This window comes from Balaenoptera acutorostrata, chromosome 7 (assembly GCF_949987535.1).
Source record: "Balaenoptera acutorostrata chromosome 7, mBalAcu1.1, whole genome shotgun sequence".
NCBI classification, from domain to species: domain Eukaryota; kingdom Metazoa; phylum Chordata; class Mammalia; order Artiodactyla; family Balaenopteridae; genus Balaenoptera; species Balaenoptera acutorostrata.
The window spans coordinates 52,756,978-52,775,840 of NC_080070.1; the positions used below are offsets into that span (position 1 = coordinate 52,756,978).

Sequence of the window (18,863 nt, forward strand, 5' to 3'; positions counted from 1 at the left end):
CTGGCCCACAGCCTGGCCCTCAGCCTGGTCCACAGCCTGGTCCACAGCCTGGCCCACAGCCTGGCCCTCAGCCTGGCCCACAGCCTGGCCCTCAGCCTGGCCCACAGCCTGGCCCACAGCCTGGTCCACAGCCTGGCCCTCAGCCTGGCCCACAGCCTGGCCCACAGCCTGGTCCACAGCCTGGCCCTCAGCCTGGCCCACAGCCTGGCCCTCAGCCTGGCCCTCAGCCTGGCCCACAGCCTGGCCCTCAGCCTGGCCCACAGCCTGGCCCTCAGCCTGGCCCTCAGCCTGGCCCACAGCCTGGCCCACAGCCTGGTCCACAGCCTGGCCCTCAGCCTGGCCCACAGCCTGGCCCTCAGCCTGGCCCTCAGCCTGGCCCACAGCCTGGCCCTCAGCCTGGCCCACAGCCTGGCCCACAGCCTGGCCCACAGCCTGGTCCACAGCCTGGCCCACAGCCTGGCCCACAGCCTGGCCCTCAGCCTGGCCCACAGCCTGGCCCACAGCCTGGCCCTCAGCCTGGCCCACAGCCTGGCCCACAGCCTGGCCCACAGCCTGGCCCTCAGCCTGGCCCCTGGCAGCCGTGCCGGGCGTGGAACCATGCTTCCTACTATCCCCGCCTGTTGCCTCCAGCAGCTCCTGCCTGCTCTCCTCCCCCAGGAACTCCTGGCCTGTGTCCGGGTAGCTGTTTTCTTAGCTGCTTGGAGGGTCTGCTCCCCGGCTGAAGGCTCCCCTGAAAACCGTGGCCATATCTTTGGCCAGCCTGGAGAGGGAACTTGATTTGGCCTCCCTGCCTATAGTGGAAGGAAAGAAACATTTTCAGATGGGTGCAGTGTGGGTCACTACAGGTAAGCCTCGTAGCCAACCCTTACTTTACAGATGTGCAGACTGAGGCTCAGAGACAAGAGGCAGTGAGTGACCCAGCGAGGAGGAGATGAAGCTGGGACCCACCTGCACGTTGACTGCAGGTGTCTGTGTTGAACAGAGCTGCGGGCACGTGGGAGGCACGTGATCTTGTGGGAGAACGGGGTGGGGGGGGCAGCAGGTCCGCTGGGTGAGGAAGGGGCGCTCTTCTCCCCCATTCAGTGTGTACTCCCCTGCCCTCGCCTCCGGATGTGTTCTTTTGGGTCCAACCCTTTGACATTGACTGTACTACACTTCTGTCTCGGCTGCCTCCTGTTCTAGTATCAAATTGCCATCTGCAACCCTGGGCGGTCTTTAAAAATATGTGGGAAGAGGCTGAAGAACATCTAGCTGCTTATTTTCTTGTGGGAAAGCTTCCACCCCATTTCTCCCATCTATGGCATTGACCCTTGGCTGGGCTGGGGAGTGAGTTTTATTCCAACCCTGCCCTTTATGGGATTTATGTGGTAAGTTATTCATTTATCCATCAACTGGGTGGGTAGCATAATTTTAAGTAAAATTTTTGGAGTAATTGATATGTTCCTATGACATAAATGTCTAAAGGTCACAGCTGAGAAGGTGAAATACCTCTGACCCCTGATCTCCTGGCCATCTAGCTCCCCACCCAAGAGGCAACTACTGTTAATAGTTTCTTGTGTCTCTTTCTGAAGACCTTCTGTCCTTGTCGTTCAGTGGTTCTTAATAGGACCCAGGAGAGATGGAGCAAATCAGGATGACCCGGGGAAGAATTTTCTAAGGGCAGCCATCAGGAGATGGGGTCAGGGAGGAGAGGCAGGCACAGATATGCTGAAAAGGATTCCCAGAGAACTCGGATATGGTCCCTCCTGCTAGTCCTCAGCTATTGGTCTAGCCAGACAGGCAAGATACTGACATGTAGAAATGGACGTACTAGAGATAAAGGTCAAATTCCTGGTGCAGCCATTGGGTGCCCTCACCCAGAGGAGGGAGACAGCAGAGGTGGGTCTGCTGTGGCTGGTGGGGCCTTGGAAGGACCAGCCTGGGCCTCTCAGCTGTGTGACTTTGGTTACTATCTCCCACCTCTCTGGGCCTCCTTGTTCTTCATCTGTGAAACCCCTAGTCTAGGGTTTTAAACTTTTTTGTTCCTTAAACCCCTTTAGTAATCTGAAGAAACTCACAGACCTCTTTAAATGCATACAGTAAAATATACAGGATTATAAAGTAAACAAATTACATTGAAATGCAGCTAGTTTCCCCACTTGGTGGGTCAAGGGGAGTTCCATCACACAGGGATTCCCACTCCAGGAGGGCCAGGGCCAGGGTCCGGCTCCCGTGAACTGTTCTGGGTCCTGGCACTGGAGGACCAGTGGAGATGGGGCAGGATTCCTTCCGGAGGTTGCTTTGTGAAGACTCCATTGTGAACAATCCACTGTTCCTGATAACTAGCTTCCCCTCGGTCTACACCAGGCCTCCTCTCCCAATTGAAGGTGAGCTGGTTTGTCCAGCATTCGGTTTCCAAAAGGTGCCAGCGCTGTCCTGGGAAATAGAATCCCAGTGACCTTGGGGGCGGGAAGTGCCTGCCGTGGGTGCCGCCTGCTGTCTGGGCCCAGGAGAGCAGCTCTCAGCCAGCCTGCAGGAGGGCTTGCCCAGCTGTACTCTCCTCCCCAGTCCTCCACATCTTAGCCTGGGAGGTGGGCCCTGTCTTTGGCCAGGCTTCTACGCCCTGCTCTGTGGTGGAGCTGCCCCGCAGGGCTATTCTGAGGGCAGGGAAGCCTCCTGGGCGATTGGCTGACCCCACAAGCATCTCAGGACCCTCCTCAACTCAGATGCAGAAGGAAGTTATGTTCCTGCAATTGACCTTTTTCCCCTTCTTCTTTCTGGTGTTTCAGGTCGGGGCTGTGGAGGGAGGTGGGCATTTTAAGCAATGGAGTCTTGGGTGGTCTAGGCTGAGGTTTTTCTTTCCAAATAATTTAACATTGGTTAAGGCAACATCAAGCATTTTAGTGGACCCATTTAAGGCACGAAGCAGTGCAATGATTTCCAATCCACCAGAGTCGCTTCAGATGCCTCAAGGCGGCCTTCAGTCGTTCCTCCGCAGTTAGTTCTGGGCTTGTGGGCAGGATTTGCTGCTTCTGATGTGTGTTCACATGCGGATGAGCCAGTATCTGAGCTGTAATTGAGGGAGTCGATGTTCAAGAATAGACTAGAACAGGAGATTGTGTACAATAGAAGGAGAAGGTCAGCAAGGCCTGGTTCAGATGCACGTTCTGGCTGATGGATACGCCGGCCCTCATCTTCAAGTCTGCGCCTCTAGGAGCCAAACACAATCTCGCAGGAAGATTCACATCTTTGTGTCATTCTTTAAACCACGCTGCTGATCCTCCATTTCCTCCGTCTTCCGGATGTTTTCTCTGTTACGCACAGATGCACACCTACTCACACATTGACACATTCATTCAGGCAGATACACAAAGGGGAAAAAACCCCACATGTTTTATTTATTCATGTATTCCAAAAATGTATACCGAGCCCTTGCCATGCACAGCCCCTGTTTCCGTAGAGTTTATGGTCTAGAGGGAGGAGACGGGCAGTGAACAAAGAAACGAATGAGCTAGAAAAGTGTCGTGTGGAAGAATGCTCTCCAGAGAATATGAATGTCACGTCCACATCCTAAGATGTGACAGCGTGACAGGGTGTCGCCCTGCGCAGGATGAACGTGGAACACCAGCCTCCCCAGGAGGCGACTAGTGTCAGCGAGATGTGAGGGCCCTGGGGGACATTGTGCCAAGGCCTTGGGGCGGTCGTGCCCCTGGTGTGTTTAAGACACAGAGAGGAAGCTGGAAGGCGGGGTCAGCTGGGGGCAGGGGCCAGATCCCGAGGCTGGGAGAGGGATCGAGATGAGATGTATCCACTGGACATTTCTAAGGGCGTGAGTGATGCGAAAAACTACCTGTGACCCAGTTGCTTGCCCCTCATTCCCGTCAAGTGCACACACTGGGACTTTATTTGGGGGGCCTCAGTAGAGGGACACAGGAAGGTGGCCGGAGCCAGCTAGCACTTGTGGGGCATTTGTCTGCTCGGCAAGCGCTGACTGCTGGCTGCATGGCAGCTCGTGTAAAGCCTACAGCAGCCCCACGAAGAGACCCATTACCATCGGTGTGTCCACGGAAGACGAGGGGCAGGGGTGGAGTAATTCCCTCACCGCCACCTAGCCGGAGGGGCAGAGCTGGGGTCGGAGCCCAGCCAGGCAGACCGCAAGCCCTGCTCTGTGTGTCTTCCTGGAAATGGAGCCCTGGGCGGCTTTTGTTGTTGTCAATTTATCTTTATGACTTATTTAATATGTGTGAAACATTGTTATAATTTGCATTTCTTTGACCACTACTGAGATCGAACAGTCTTTCCTGTCTTTACTTTTTTTTTATTGTGATAAAATATAAAATTTGCCATTTTAACCATTTTTAGGTGTACAGTTCAGTGGCATTAAGTACATTCACACTGTCATGCAGCCATCACCACTATCCATTTCTAGAACTTTTTCATCGCCCTAAACAAAAACTCTGTGGCCATCAAGCAAGAACCCCACATTCTCTCTCCCTCAGCTGCTGGTAACCTCAAATCTACTTTCTGTGGCTCTAAATTTGCCTAGTCTAGATATTTCATATAAGTAAAATCATCCAATATTTGTCCTTTTGTGCCTGGCTTCTTTCACTCAACATAATGTCTTCAAGGTTCGTTTGTGTTGTAGCGCGTGTCAGCTTTATTCCATTCTGTGGTTGAATAACGTCCCATCGTGTGTATAGACCACGTTGGCCTATCTGTTCATCTGTTTCTGGATACGGGTTGTTTCCACCCCGGGCAGCTTTTTACATGGAGACGGGACCTTTCCAGCTACTTGCCTCTGTTCTGGGGACGCTTGCTGAAGCCTGGAGAACCTGCGTCTGCCTGCGGGGCGGGGTGACCACCACTGTTGGGGATGGTGATGAGCTTTCAAGGTAACTAACCTTGGATTGTTTAGAAAGCACAGGATGAACACTGTAATTGTTCTCGTGCTGACGCTAACTCTAATTTGGTTTTCTTCCTGTCCCCTCCGTAGACTCACAGCATGGAACAAGACCTCCAGAGAGGGCACTTCATCGTTTGCTTCTAAGCAACAAATCATCTTCCGTAGATGGAAATTTACCTTGTTCTTGAAGTTCCCCAGAGGAGCCACTTGGGAGCCCCAAGTCTCTGCTGGGTGACCTGGGCAGGCCACGCCTAACTGGCCTCAGTTTCCCCATCTGTAAAATGATGGAAAATCCCTTCTAAGAGATTACATGTCCTTCCTGGACAGACAGATTAAAAAGTACCTTCTAAATTCAAGTCCAATTTTTTCCTTGCTGTTCGTGCTTCAAGCCTGTTCCCCTCTCCTCTGTGAAAAGCACGGGTCAGCATTCCCCCCAGAGTAATCCTGTATTTATTGCCCGCACCTGTGATGTCTGTGGTCCCGCGGCCTCTGGTTAAATGACAGTGTGGAGTCCCCGGTGTGAGCAGGTGGACCGCAGCTGCCGTGCCCGCTGGGTTTCTTTCTTGCTTCTGTTTGACAGGAGCCTCCCCCCGCCCCCCGGTGTCCAGCCTTTCTCCGGAGGCCTGGCAGCTCTGAGGTGGCCTTGGGAGACTCTGGTTTCTGCCTCTCCGGATGAACTGCCCCCTCTCTCATCACCAGAAAGTAAACGATGCTGGTTGTCACCTGTTTGCTCCTCAGCCGCCAGCTGTGCGAGAGGCGAAAATTCACGCTGCATCAATCTCCCCTGAGGCACGAGGCCACTCACGGGCGTCTTTCTTTTTCAGAACAATAAATCTGAAGAATCCAGTGCTGCAGCAGGTGCTGGAGAGGAAGAATGAGGTCCTGTGTGTCCTGACACAGAAGATAGTGACGACGCAGAAGTGTGTGATATCGGAGCGCGTCCAGATCGAGGAGAAGTGCGGTGGCATGGTGGGGATGCAGACCCAGACGGCGCAGGTGCGCACCCAGCGGGTGGAGGTGCCGGTCAGAGGCCGCGGCGGCCTCGGTCGGGGGCCTCTGTGGGTGGGGTCTTCATTCGTCAGGATTCTTTCTGTAGCGAGTTAACAGAAATCCAACCCAAATTGGTTTAAACAAGAAAAGAGTTTATTGGCTCGTGTAACTGAAACATTTGGGGTGATCTAGCTTCAGTCACCTCTGGATCCCGGACTCAGGAGAAGGTTGTGAGCTGCCTTCCCTGGGGTAGATCCTCTCTCATATAAGCTTGTGGGGAGGCTTCTCCTGGCTTTCTTCCCACCTCATCCCCAGTGGAAAGAGTGCTTCAGGGCTAGCACTCACTGGACCACCCCGGTCCGTGCTCATTCCTGAAGTAAACCCAAGGCCGGGGTGATAGGACACTGGGATGGGCCCTGCAGGGTTGGATCAGGTGCTTTCCCAAAAGAAAATGGGTCAAATGAGCATTGGCTAGGTTGACGCACAGATGACCCCTAGAGCCCCTCAGAGCCAAGGGTCTCAAAATGATTCCTTTGGATTAGCTGCCTTAAATCCCTAATGGATTGAGTTAGGGAAGGTAAAGATCTGTACATATGTCTTTATATACATAAACAGATGCTTCTGGATTAAGTTACAGACAGTCTTACCAAGCTGATCCCTGAGCTTCAGTGGAACCGAACTGGAACAGGAGGCTGCAACCCCAGACTGTCTCCCCTCCAGCTTGCCATGGTGCCCGATATTCTTTTCTTAGAGATTTACTTCTTGGGGTAACTTTCAAATTATACTAGAGGACCCAGAAAAGTTGTATTTAGGAGGTGGAGATACAGGTCCGGGGCTGGACTCTCCCTGGGGTGGGCAGGCTTTACAGAGTGATGAGGCCTGATGGGAGATGGCTTCAGCTGGCCCTGCCGATATTTCTATCCACGGTGACCCCCACCAAAGGCCTGGAGCCTGCCTGGGAATCAGGAAACCAGCTGACATCACACTGTGACCAGGGTCAAGTTGCTAAAGATGTCTCTGATCTCCAGCATTTGGGCAACGAATAGCTTCTCATCTTCCTCCCCAGGCCATGGTGGGCAAGGGTCATGTTTGTGACAGGGTTTGAAGGAGAGAGCTTTGGTGCCTGACTCGGCATTTCCTGCCCACCCCTCTCTCATCCTTGTGCCTCTCCCCTGGTTTTATCTGACTGCACAGTGTGCCATCCACGAGGTCCAGGAGGACGTGCTCGGGGGGTCTTGCTCTCAGCTAGCTTCTCCTAGTCAGGCTCTCTAACCACTGAGGATTTTCTGAGGGTTTCAAAGTTGTTTCCATAATCCTGCATGAGGGAAATGGGAAGTTATCTTGTTTATTGTCTTCTTTATTCAGCACCATAGACCTAACTTCATTGTATCCCAAACTGGGCTCTCGCCTTTGTGCCACCAGGTTGGCCATTGACTTTGGAATACGTGTAGGACATCATGAGGCCGACAAGGATTAAATCCTGACCCCTGCCGGCTGGTCCCTTTTTCTGCTCCGTTCCATGGGCATTTTCCTGGCACTCTTTGTGCACAGGCACCAGGCTGGCCACGTGGGGGCAGGAGAAGCCTGGGGGAGCCTGAGCGCACAGGTGGAGCATGCGCCCTCGCCCACAGGTGTCAGCGACGGAGGATGGGAACATCATCAAGGACAGCAATGTGGTGCTGGAAATCCCGGCTCCCACCACCATCGCCTACGGCGTCGTCGAGCTGTACGTGAGAGCAGACGGCCGGTTCGGTGAGTGCGCCTCAGCTCCGAGCTCTCTGGAGGCGGTTGAGCCATCGCGGAGGGACAGCCCATCCTCCCCTGAGGCACACACTTGTAGAGGATCCCCCGCTGCTCTGGGGATTGAGAAGAAAGAGATATCGGAAGGGTTTGGGGATGTCCCATGACAAGTGAGACGGAGGGCCGCGGTGGGAGGGTGTTGGTGAGGAATGCCCAGATGTCGGTGTGGGGCGTGCTTCACCAACAGGGCACAGGGTGAAGAACGTGGGCTCTGCAGTCGGACGGACTGGGCATCGGCCCCAGTGCCACGGCGTCCTGTGAGGTCTCAGGCAGCTTGCCGAAGCCGGCTGGGCCTCAGCTTCCCGTGTCTGGGAGGGGAAGGACATTCCCTCACAGGGCTGCCGTGAGGGGCAGGTTAGATGAGGTGTGTGAAGTCCCTGGCACAGCGGTGGCTTATTAAGTACTCACCTTAGCTATTAATAATACTGTCATCACTGTGATCATCTTACCTCCCGTTCCCCTGTAGGGAGCCCAAAAAGCTGCACTTGACCTTGCTGTCTGATCACCAGCGTGTTCAAAGCCGGGAGGTCACTGCATCACTTGAAGAAAATAGGGTTTTATAGTTGGCGTGGCTTGTCTTAGATACTCACGGCTCTTCCCTCACACTCTTCCCAGGAAAAGCTTGTGTCAAACCCAAGAAAACTGTCTGACTGCTTTTTGGGGACATGAATTAATATATGTAACATCATAAATAATTAACTTTTTTAGGTATGGTCATATTGTTGCGGTCATGTTTATGAAAAGCATCATCTTAGTTTTTAGAGATTTACAGTGAACTCTTCACAGGTGAAATGGAAATATGTCTGTGGCTTGCTTCAAGCACGATGGCGGAGAGTGAGGTGTGTCGGGGGTGGGTAGAGGTGGGGGGGTTCATCACAGCTGGTCGATGCGTGTGTGGAGGCCCCCTGTACTACTCTCTCCATCCCCGTGCACTTTCAGTTCTCCATGATGAGAACACTGTGAAGGGGTGCTGTGACGGGCCATGCATGTCTGGGGCTGCCTCCTGCTCCTCCCCCAGTTGTCTTCTGTCAGCTGGCGGGGACCAGGCCAGGGATGCGGGTGTCTTCCGGGAGTCCCTTCTGCTCACTCGGCCACGCGAGGTACCACCGCTCAGCTACAACCGTGGGCGCTCGGAATGCTGACTGTCCTGTGGGACAGTGGACAAGCCCGCGGGTGCGCAAGGGACGTGAAGGGGAATCACCGACCCTCCCTCTTTCGTTTCGCATGTAGAGCAGCCTGTGTTTCAGGGAGGTGACAAAAAGTGAAGGTGCCAGTTGTAGGAAGTTGGTCTGGCGATGGGGCCAGGGACGCATGGGATACTGGGAATACCAAGAATCGTGACCAGCATCCTTTAGGTCCAAGGTTCCAAGTTTGTGTCATCCTGGGCATGATTATTATTCTTTCTCTTTGAAAGACTATCCATCCACTGAACAAACTGCCTATTAGATGATTAAGTTGTCCCTCCAGTTTTTGTCATCAGCGTGTGATAAGCTGTGTGACCACGTGGGCTTGTGTGACTCCAGCCCAGGCTGCTGAGGCCTTGGTTCTCCTGTCGATGGATTGGTGGTGGAGGTGTTGCTTTTGTCAGGCTCTTTGGAAGCTTGGCCTGTACCGAGGATGCCCGTGAGTGCTCTGAGGACCCTTTGGTGGCTGGGGGCCAGGCTGGGGCTGCCATTCCAGGCTTTGGGGCCCCCGGGAGCCCCTCCCTGTTTCTCCGAGGAGGTGGAGGTGCTCTGCCCTGCATGCAGCTCTGTTGGGGCACCTGTCGCTCCCACAGGGGGTGTCTCTTTTCTCAGATGGGGTTGGAAAGACAAAGCTTGCCTGGCGAGGCTCTCCTGTTTGCATTTCAATTTCAAGCCTTTTATCTTGGCTTGCTTCTGCTGTCTTGAAAATAAACTCCTCTTTGTGCTGCTGAGCAGAGGTGCCCTGGGGAGTTCTCAGGGTTGCTCTGGCCCACTTCCCACACCCTGGCCTAGGAAGCCCTCTCCTTTGCCCTCTCCTGCTGCAGCCTGCCCTGCCTGTGCAGCTTGGTGGTCAGGACCTCGTTCGTGTGACACGCTGCCTGATTCTTAAGCCAGTTCTGCTGCTTTTTCCCATCTCTGTTTTCGGTTGCTCTTCCTGCAGAACGTTCTGATCCGGCTTCATAAACAGCCCTGCAGGGGCTGGAAGGGCCCTTAAGAGGCTGCTCGATCTCTCCTCCCACCTTCTGGGTGGGAGTACAGTTGACGAGGATCCTGTCTGTCTTGTGAAACTTCGAGAGGCGGCCACTCCCTCCGTGTCCCTTGGGGGAGGCATCTGTGAGCCCGTCCTTGACGAGGGGTTCTCCCAGCCACGATCCCTCCCTTTGCCAACAGACCCCCCCCCCGCCTTATGGCCAATCAGAAACATCATGTTATTGTCTTGAACTTTAGCCTTTGCTTTGTAGAATTAGGCATTTACCAGTGTCCTTTCAGCATGGACTTCTGATTGGGCACCTGTGGACGTGAACCTGTGCTTCCCACCCTCCCGGGTCTGTACACTTCTCTGCAGGTCCAGAGGCCGACACCAGCACCCGCCGACCTCGTTCCCATCACAGACTCTTAATTGGCTCCTCTGCTTTGAATCGTTCCCATCCTAGCAGTGTAGCTGATGTGATTATTTAAAAATACACATTTGGTCACTTCACTCACCTGCTCAGACACCCTTCTGAGGCTCCCTTTGTCCCGAGATAAAGTCTGCCCTGCCAGGCACGTCGTGTCCAGCCTTGCTTCTCATCACCAGCGCCTCCCAACGTAGTGATCCAGCCGGGGTTAACCCACCGTCTGGGAACCCTCCACTCTCGCTTATCGGGAGCTTCTGGAGTGTGCTCCCCGCCTCTTGGCCCAGCGAGTTCCTACCAGGCTTTAGGGGGCTACTTAGACGCTGCTTCGTCCAAGAATCCTTTTCTGCTGCTTTCTCCACACCTGCCACTCTGGATTCAGTGACCTGTCCACCTCTTCCACTCGTATCATACTTATTGTCAAGGCCTAGGTTGTGGTCCTTCTGAATCTCTGGCTGCTTGCAGTGCCTGATGCTGCAAAGAGTGAAGGAGTTGGCAGTGCCTTCAGGGGGGCTGTGCATCTGTGTAGAGGAAGAGTGGTGCTGGGGTCTTGGACTCCCCAAATATGGTTGGGGGCCCCACAGGGCTCTTGGCAGGATGTGAGGCTGTGTTAATGGTCATGGTCCTTGTCCTTGGGGAGCCTTCCCTGGGGGTCAGTTCACGCTTATCCACCTCGGTGCCTGGTGCATAGGGTGGAGTGAGCCAGGGGCCTCCTGGATGACTAGGAGTGTGGGTGGGTCGTCGGGTGAGTAAACGAAAGCTTGTTTTCTTTGTCTTTAGACAGCCATCCTGTCTTTATGGATGTCATTAGTGTCCACAGCAGGTGAGAATACGTGCTAATACCCATGCCTTTCACATGTCGTGCAAGTACTAGGCTCAGCCACATTCTCATTCCATAGCCTGTGCACAAATTATTAAATAGAAGCATAAAGTGAACCCTCATTCTTTTTAAAAAATTTTTTTTGAAGTATGGTTGATTTACAATGTTGTGTTAGTTTCAGGTGTACAGCAAAGTGTTTCAGTTATACATATATCTACTCTTTTAGATTCTTTTCCCATACAGGTCATTACAGAGTACTGAATAGAGTTCCCTGTGCTATATACAATAGGTCCTTATTAGCTGTCTATTTTATATATAGTAGTGCGTATATGTCAATGCCTATCTCCCAATTTATCCCTCCCACCTTCCCCCGTTAACCATAAGATTGTTTTCTACATCTGTAACTCTATTTCAGTTTTGTAAATAAGTTCATTTGTACCATCTTTCTAGATTCCACATATAAGCAATATCATACAATATTTGTTCTTCTCTGACTTACTTCACTCAGTATGACAATCTCTGGGTCCATCCATGTTGCTGCAAATGGTATTATTTCATTATTTTTTATGGCTGCGTTATACTGCATTGTATATATGTACCACATCTTCTTTATCCATTCCTCTGTTGATGGGCATTTAGGTTGCTTCCACATCTTAGCTATTGTAAATAGTGCTGCAGTGAACATTGGAGTGCATGTATCTTTTTGATTTATGGTTTTCTCTGGGTGTATGCCCAGAAGTGGGATTGCTGGATCATATGGTAGTTCTATTTTTAGTTTTCTAAGGAACATCCATACTGTTCTCCATAGTGGCTGTATCAATTTACATTCCCACCAGCAGTGCAAGAGTGTTCCCTTTTCTCCACACCGTCTCCAGCATTTATTGTTTGTAGATTTTTTTTATGATGGCCATTCTGACCAGTGTGAGGTGATGCCTCATTGTAGTTTTGATTTGCATTTCTCTAATAATTAGCAATATTGAGCATCTTTTCATGTGTTTTTTGGCCATCTGTCTGTCTTCTTTGGAGAAATGTCTATTTAATTCTTCCGCCTATTTTTTTTGATCGGATTGTTTGTTTTGTTGTTGAGTTGTATGAGCTGTTTGTGTATTTTGGAGATTAATCCCTTGTTGGTCGCTTCGTTTGCAAATATTTTCTCCCATCCTGGCGTTGTCTTTTCCTTTTGTTTATGGTTTCCTTTGCTGTGCAAAGCTTTTGAGTTTAATTAGGTGCCATTTGTTTTTTTTTTTTTAATTTTCATTACTGTAGGAAGTGGGTCAGGAGGAGAACCCTCATTCTTGAGTTCACACAGTTTTTACTTAGCAAGGACACACTGTTGCATTTTTACCTACAACTTAGTTACCTTAGTTGGGCCCTCAAATATGGAAGTATTTAAGGGGCATTTCTTTTTATAATTTTTAAAAACTTTTTATTATGGAAAATTACATACATGTTCAGAAGTACAGATAGTAATATAATGAACCCCATGTACCTACCATTCAGCTTCAATAACTAGGGCAATTCATGTTTCATCTATAACTTTCCCGCCTCTCTCCACCCCTACTCAATTGTTGTGAAGCAAACTGTAGGCATTATATTATTTTGTCTATAAATATTGAAATATCTCTAAAAGATAAGGCTTTAAAAAAAGGACTAGTCTCTTCATACAGATTCATATAGAATATATTCTTTTGTGTATGGATTTTCCTCTCAACATGTTTGTAAGGTTTGTTCATATAATTGCAGAAAATAGTTTATTAATGAAGAACAACGGACTCTCCAAGAGCCACGTAACCACTTGTGCACCTAAATATATTGTCAATACATCTGTATCAGTTCAGTCAAACCAGATTTATCAATCAAATTCCAGTTTTCTCAGTTAAATATGGTGGGTTGTTTGTTGGAGTTGGTTTGTTCCAGTCAGGCTAAGGAAATACTTCTGATGTTTGGAAGGTTGCTTCCTGCCTGTTCAAAGAACCTTATGTTAAGAACAACCATTCCTCCTGTGTTTGTAGGAAGTGCCTGAGTTTTGGTCAGATAGCACACTGTGTAGGAAGCGGGTGTGTAAGGAAGAGGGTGGACATGCCCCCCCTGCCCCGCTTGATTTAGGTGAAGCCAGGTCTGGGATGTGACAACGAGGCTGACCCTAATGCCCAGCTTGTCCTTTTCCCCCGCGTTACAGAATTCTGCCCCCTGCAAGGGAAGCACGGGGGCTTCGAGCAGGAGAGGAGAAGTGACTCTGCCTTGCTGGACCTCCTGCCCTTACACGAGTTTGCGTTCTGGGACATGCCAGATGCTGGGCAAGGGCTGCCTGCCTCGGATGGGCCACTGAGTGTTTGAAAACAAGGTATTGCCAGCAGGCTGGGGCGTGGGGTGAGCTGCTGGGTAGTTGAGTGCTGTACCCCAGGAGGTGATGCGTCCTTCAGAAGCGGTGACTCCTTAGTGACTTCATGGAGAACATTTGAGAACAGACAGGGCGGTGCCTGAATCAGTTCTAGTTCACTCATCAGGACTCAGCTTGGTCAGATCTTAGGGAACCTCAGGTCTTGGATGGCCTGTTTTAAGGAAGGGGTAGGAGGCTGAGGAGGGGAAGAGTTAGGGGCCTAACATTTTCTTTCATTTGAACCACAGGAGTCTTGCTGACTACCAAGAAGAGCTAGTCAGCAGCAAGGAGAGAGAACCCAAGTTTTGCATTTGTTTCATTTATTCCAGGCTTCATTGCCAGGACGGGCCACGCTTTGTTGGCGTCGCAAAATGCTCTCTTGGAGGCCCTTATCCACATGGCATGAAGCCATGTGATGCCAAGGCATCCAGCGAGGAGGAGGGGAGTACCTGTGACTTGCCTGCAGCAATTCCTTTCGCTCCCCACAGCATTTTGTGTTTTTTTTAAAAAGTTTTTTGTAGGGGGTAGGGCAGGAATTAGTAGGAGTGCAGTATATAGTAGAAGAGGAGATGGGCAAGGAAAAAGAGAAACGAATAATTAAGAGCTTAGTAAAAAAAGAGCTAGGAGCAGCTCAGAATATCTCTGGCTTGGAGGGTAAGAGGAGAGACTCATCAGTGGGGCTTCAGGGTCCCAAACCAGAAGACAGATGCTTTTGTAGCAAAAGTATCAGTGTTGACAGAATTGGCAGTGAAGGCCCAATCTTAAGGCTTTCCCATCTAATGCAGGGCTGCAGGCCCCCTCACGGTAATTGGGTGTGATTTTCAGCTGCCACTTAAGCGATGTCAATGTCACGGGTTAGAATCACATCAGCAGTGGTGCTACAGCCTTGAACTGCACTACAGGGAAGTGACGAGACAGGCTGAGCTTTCTTATCATTTCCTTACCCACCGGTCCACCCTGTAAGTTGGTCATTCTAGTCAGCCTGGCATGGAGTGGGGAGGCTGGGTAGTTCAGGCAGGAGGAGGGTGGGCGCCCGCCTCTGTGCCCTTGGACCCTAGACCAGCCAGGACAGCCCTTCTCTCCAGGCTGGCGGCTGGCGAGGAACTCATTGTGTTTATAGAGCAGTTTCTGAGTGTAACTGTTGTCTGGCATCTGACATCAGCAGAGGGTGCATTTATGTATTGGTCTGCATCCCTGTATATGAAAGCTTTGGTTTATCAAATCTTGTTTTTAAATTCCCACTGGGCTTAAATTACTAGAAACTTTTGACTATCTTAAAATGAAAACGGAAGATTTTAAGGGGAGAGGCTCAAGCATCCTGAAGAGGACGTTAGTAATCCAGTTGGGATTCTAACCCATTCTCCAGGACGGGTGAAGAAGAATGGAGAAAGTGGAATATCTGTGTTTGCCCAATGAAAATTGTGCCAGCCCCTTGAAAAGCATGCATTTAATATTAAAGGATACAAAATCTGTAGTGTATTAGAAAGATATGAAAAAGAATGTATTTTGGAATTTGCATGATGACTCTGAAGCTCTGTAAAAGTCCTGATGTTTAGTATTCAGCCTTGATAATTTAATAATTCTAAATGACTTTTCCAGAAAATAATTGATTAGACTTAATGTTTAGTGAGTCAGCAGGAAAATACAGTCTGAAACGAAACTTGGCTTCCCTCTTTTCTGTCTGTTTTTTTGTCTCTTTCTGTCTCCCCTCCCTCTCTTCCCTTCCCTCCTTCTTTCCTCCTTTAGTAGTTTGGTTAGTGAAAAACATGCAGGGTGGTATTTAACGCGTCCTTTATTTCTGAGTTCCAAGACTGACTGTGCAGCTGGAAGTGTTTATGAAAGAACAGAGGACAATTAGCTATAAAAAGCAAGAGTTACTGGTCCTCGTTCTGAGATAAGTCACGAGACTGGGTATGTTCTGCTGCTTTCACAGCCACTCTGTTCTTGGAGAGGAATTTCCATCCCTTTGTGGAGCTGCCAGAGCAGCAACAGAGAGCTCTGAACGACGTCCTCCAGGCGGTCCTGTTTGATGAAGAATTACTCTTGGTTCTGGAGCAAGTGGTAAGACCAGAGACATCTCAAGGTAGTGTCTCCGCATGGTTTTCTGGAGATATGGATGGGCTAGATCTCTTGGTATAAGGCTTTGAGCTGGGATAAAATGGTGTTTAAAATTGCCCCACCTCCTTTTAACCCTAAAGCTTCTTTTTTTTTTTTCTTACTCTCAGGTCCTTAGTTTTCTAACTGCAGAAAGGTAGTTGATGTGATGAATAGAAGGGTGTATTAGTTTCCTCGGGCTGCTGTAACAAATGACCACAAACTCCAATTTACTCTCTTACAATTCTGGAGGCCACAAGTCTAAAGTCAAGGTGTCATTAGGGCCATGCTTCCCCACAGGCTCTAGGAGAGAATCCTTTTTTGCCTCCTCCAGCTTCTGGTGGCTCCTGGCATTCCTTGGCTTGTGGCCACATTGCTCAAATCTCTACTCTGTCTTCACATGGCCATCTCCTTTCCTGTCTCTTAAAGGACACCCACCATTAGATTCAGGGCCCACCCCAATCTAGGATGATCTCGAGATCCCTACCTAAATTACATCTGCAAGGAAGCCAAATAAGGTCTCATTCTGAAGCTCCAGGTGGACCTGTATTTGGGGGACCACTCTCCATCTCACTACAAGGGTTGTGTGTCATGGGGCAGAGGCCTGTGTTGTGCCCAGCTTGGCCTGTGGCTTCACTAGATCTGTCTCTTTTCTCTTCCCCGCCCCCCATCTCTCCCCACAGTGTGAAGACATAGTCAGCAGCCTGTCACCCTCATTGGCGGTGCTGGGGAAGCTGAAGCCTTCACAGCAGCGGGACCTCGTGGCCTTCCTGCGGCTAGTGGGATACAGTGTGCAGGGCGAGTGTCCAGGCCCGGAGGATGTGGTCCACAACCAGAAACTCCTTTCTACGGCCTACTTCTTGGTCAGTGCGCTAGCAGGTATGGAAAAAAAAAGGGGAAGAAATGCTGTTGCCTTGAAATTACTTTGCTTACTTTGTGGACGATTTGGTACATAAGGTTCCCTCCCCTTCAAGCAGTGCAGGGATGATAGGCAGTGGAAGACTGAGGAAGTTGACAGGATTGCCGTGAAGTCACGGACTTGAGTATGAAGGAGGCCTGTCTGCTGCCAGCCTCGTCCGCTCCCTTGGAGAGAGGACTTCCCTTTCCGCCCCCAGGGAGGGCTGTCTGTGGGCACACTCCCTCACCAACACAGGAAACCAGTTTCCCCAGACACAGCCAGTGATTCACACTTGCTGCCTGGCAGTGCTGAGTGGCAGTGGCTTTCATTTGGCTACTGCTCTCCCCCTCAGTGTTTCGTTCCTTCTGAGCCTCTTGTTCCTCTTTGCAAACTTATGGCTCTACCCCAAGTGCAGCATTGTGGCCATTAGGGCAGGGAGGCTGCAGAGAGCATCCCAATGCACTAGGTTGCTGGGCCCAGCAGCTCCACAACTTCCACACGCATCCTGGCCATCCAATTATCATTGAGCAGTGGACCCCGCCCTGACACTTCTTTGCCAACTCCCATCCAGAACGCACCTTGCCAGAGGGTCTGTGGTAGCAGAAGGTGGTCATCCTGTATGAGGAAGCTGGGCTTTCACTTCCTTCTCAGAAAGGCGAGACCTGGCAAGGCAGCCCACTCTTAGTCCCCACAACTTCCCTTCAAGGTGACGTCAGTCAGGGCGCTGAGCTCCTGATACATTCAGAGTTCCTCCCCAGCACCACATGGGAACAAAGGCCCAGGAATCTCCAGTTTTTAAATAATTAATCAGAGCAAATGCCTCTCCCAGCTCCATATGCCAATGAATGTACGCTCTATGCCTTATTCCAAGTCATGGGTAAACATTTTGACTGGGATAGGACATAAGACAGAGCCCTGTGGAACTCCCCTAGAGACCTTTTTCCAGTGTTAATTGGTATATCAGAGAGTTTAATTACAGGCATTCTATCAGGAGCTAATCTACAGGCCAGAGTTCTCTAGCTTGCGAGAAGCCCTTTCTTCACATACCCTATTACTTATTGAAATATTTTAATATCAATAGGCTGGACCAATGATGTCAAATACGTAACACATGGCCAACATTGTGAATGCACCACAGTCCCCTTTTTCCCGAGCCTGGACACAGCCTCAAATTCTCTGCAGCCTTGCACACAGGCAGCCGCTTGGGGTTGACACGTAACATGAGACTTGCCTGCTGTGTCAGAGCTGGAAGCTCAGGGATAGTGAAATCTTTAAGTGCAGCTGAAAATATCTGCAGCCTATTTCTAAACCAACGGTGCTCTTCTGCATCTCTCTGAACTGAGATCTCATTTATGTGTCAGTCACTGTGGAGGTCGGATTGGTGTAAGCTCTTTCACTAATGCTCTTGTTTATTCTTGGCCCTTCTGAGTTGACCTTTTCCTCCTACAACAGTCTTCTCTTCTCAGAATCTGGGAAAGGTGCTAGAACAGAAAATGGCCCCTTTTTGAGGCCTGTTTCCAGCTTTCTAAATAATAACACTAGTTTTTTCTATAGCACTTACTTTTTTTAAAAAAAAAAATGAGATATAATTGACACATATATACATTAATTTCAGGTGTACAACAAAATGATTCGATATTTGTATATATGTCTCATTAACTATGTATGCATCACCATACAGTTAAAAGTTTTCATCACAAGAAAAATAAACTTTGTAAGATTTACTCTTAGCAACTCTCAAATATACAATGCAGTATTATTAATTCTAGTCACCATCCTGCACATTACATACCCATGACTTATTTTATAGCTGGAAGTTTGTACTTTTTAACCATCTTCACCCATTTTACCCACCCGTATACATTTTACACCCCCTCCCACACACACCCCAATCTGCTCTATGAGCCTTTTTTTATTTTAAGACTCCGCATATAAGTGAGATCATACGTTGTCTTTCTCTGTCTGACTTATCTCACTTAGCATAATGCCCTCAAGGTACATCCGTGGTGTCACAAATGGCAAGATTTCTCTTTTTACTGATTAATGATATTCCTCTGTGTGTGTACCACATCTTCTTTATCCATTCATCCATTGGTGGACACTTAGGTTGCTTCCATATCTTAGCTTTTGTAAGTAATGCTGCAATGAACATGGGGGTGTATCTTTTCAAGTCAGTGTTTTCGTTTTCTTTGGATAAATACCTAAGAGTGGAATTGCTGGATTGTATAGTAGTAAGACTTTTAATTTTTTGAGTAGCCTTAAAAAATTCTCACCAACAGTGCACAAGGGTTCCCTTTTTTCACATCCTTGCCAACACTTGTTATTTCCTGTCTTTTTTTTTTTTTTTAAATTTTATTTATTTATTTATTTATTTTTGGCTGTGTTGGGTCTTCGTTTCTGTGCGAGGGCTTTCTCCAGCTG

General features: G+C 49.7%; 1 protein-coding gene across 1 annotated transcript in view; it reads left to right on the forward strand.

Moving 5' to 3' along the window:
• Positions 1-18,863, forward strand: part of GSDME (gasdermin E) — a 67,375-nt gene that overhangs the window by 36,476 nt on the left and 12,036 nt on the right. The window contains 5 exon segments of the mRNA XM_007171497.2: positions 5,707-5,878; positions 7,504-7,624; positions 13,250-13,414; positions 15,384-15,511; positions 16,228-16,423. Of these exon segments, the coding sequence (XP_007171559.2) occupies positions 5,707-5,878; positions 7,504-7,624; positions 13,250-13,414; positions 15,384-15,511; positions 16,228-16,423 (782 nt within the window).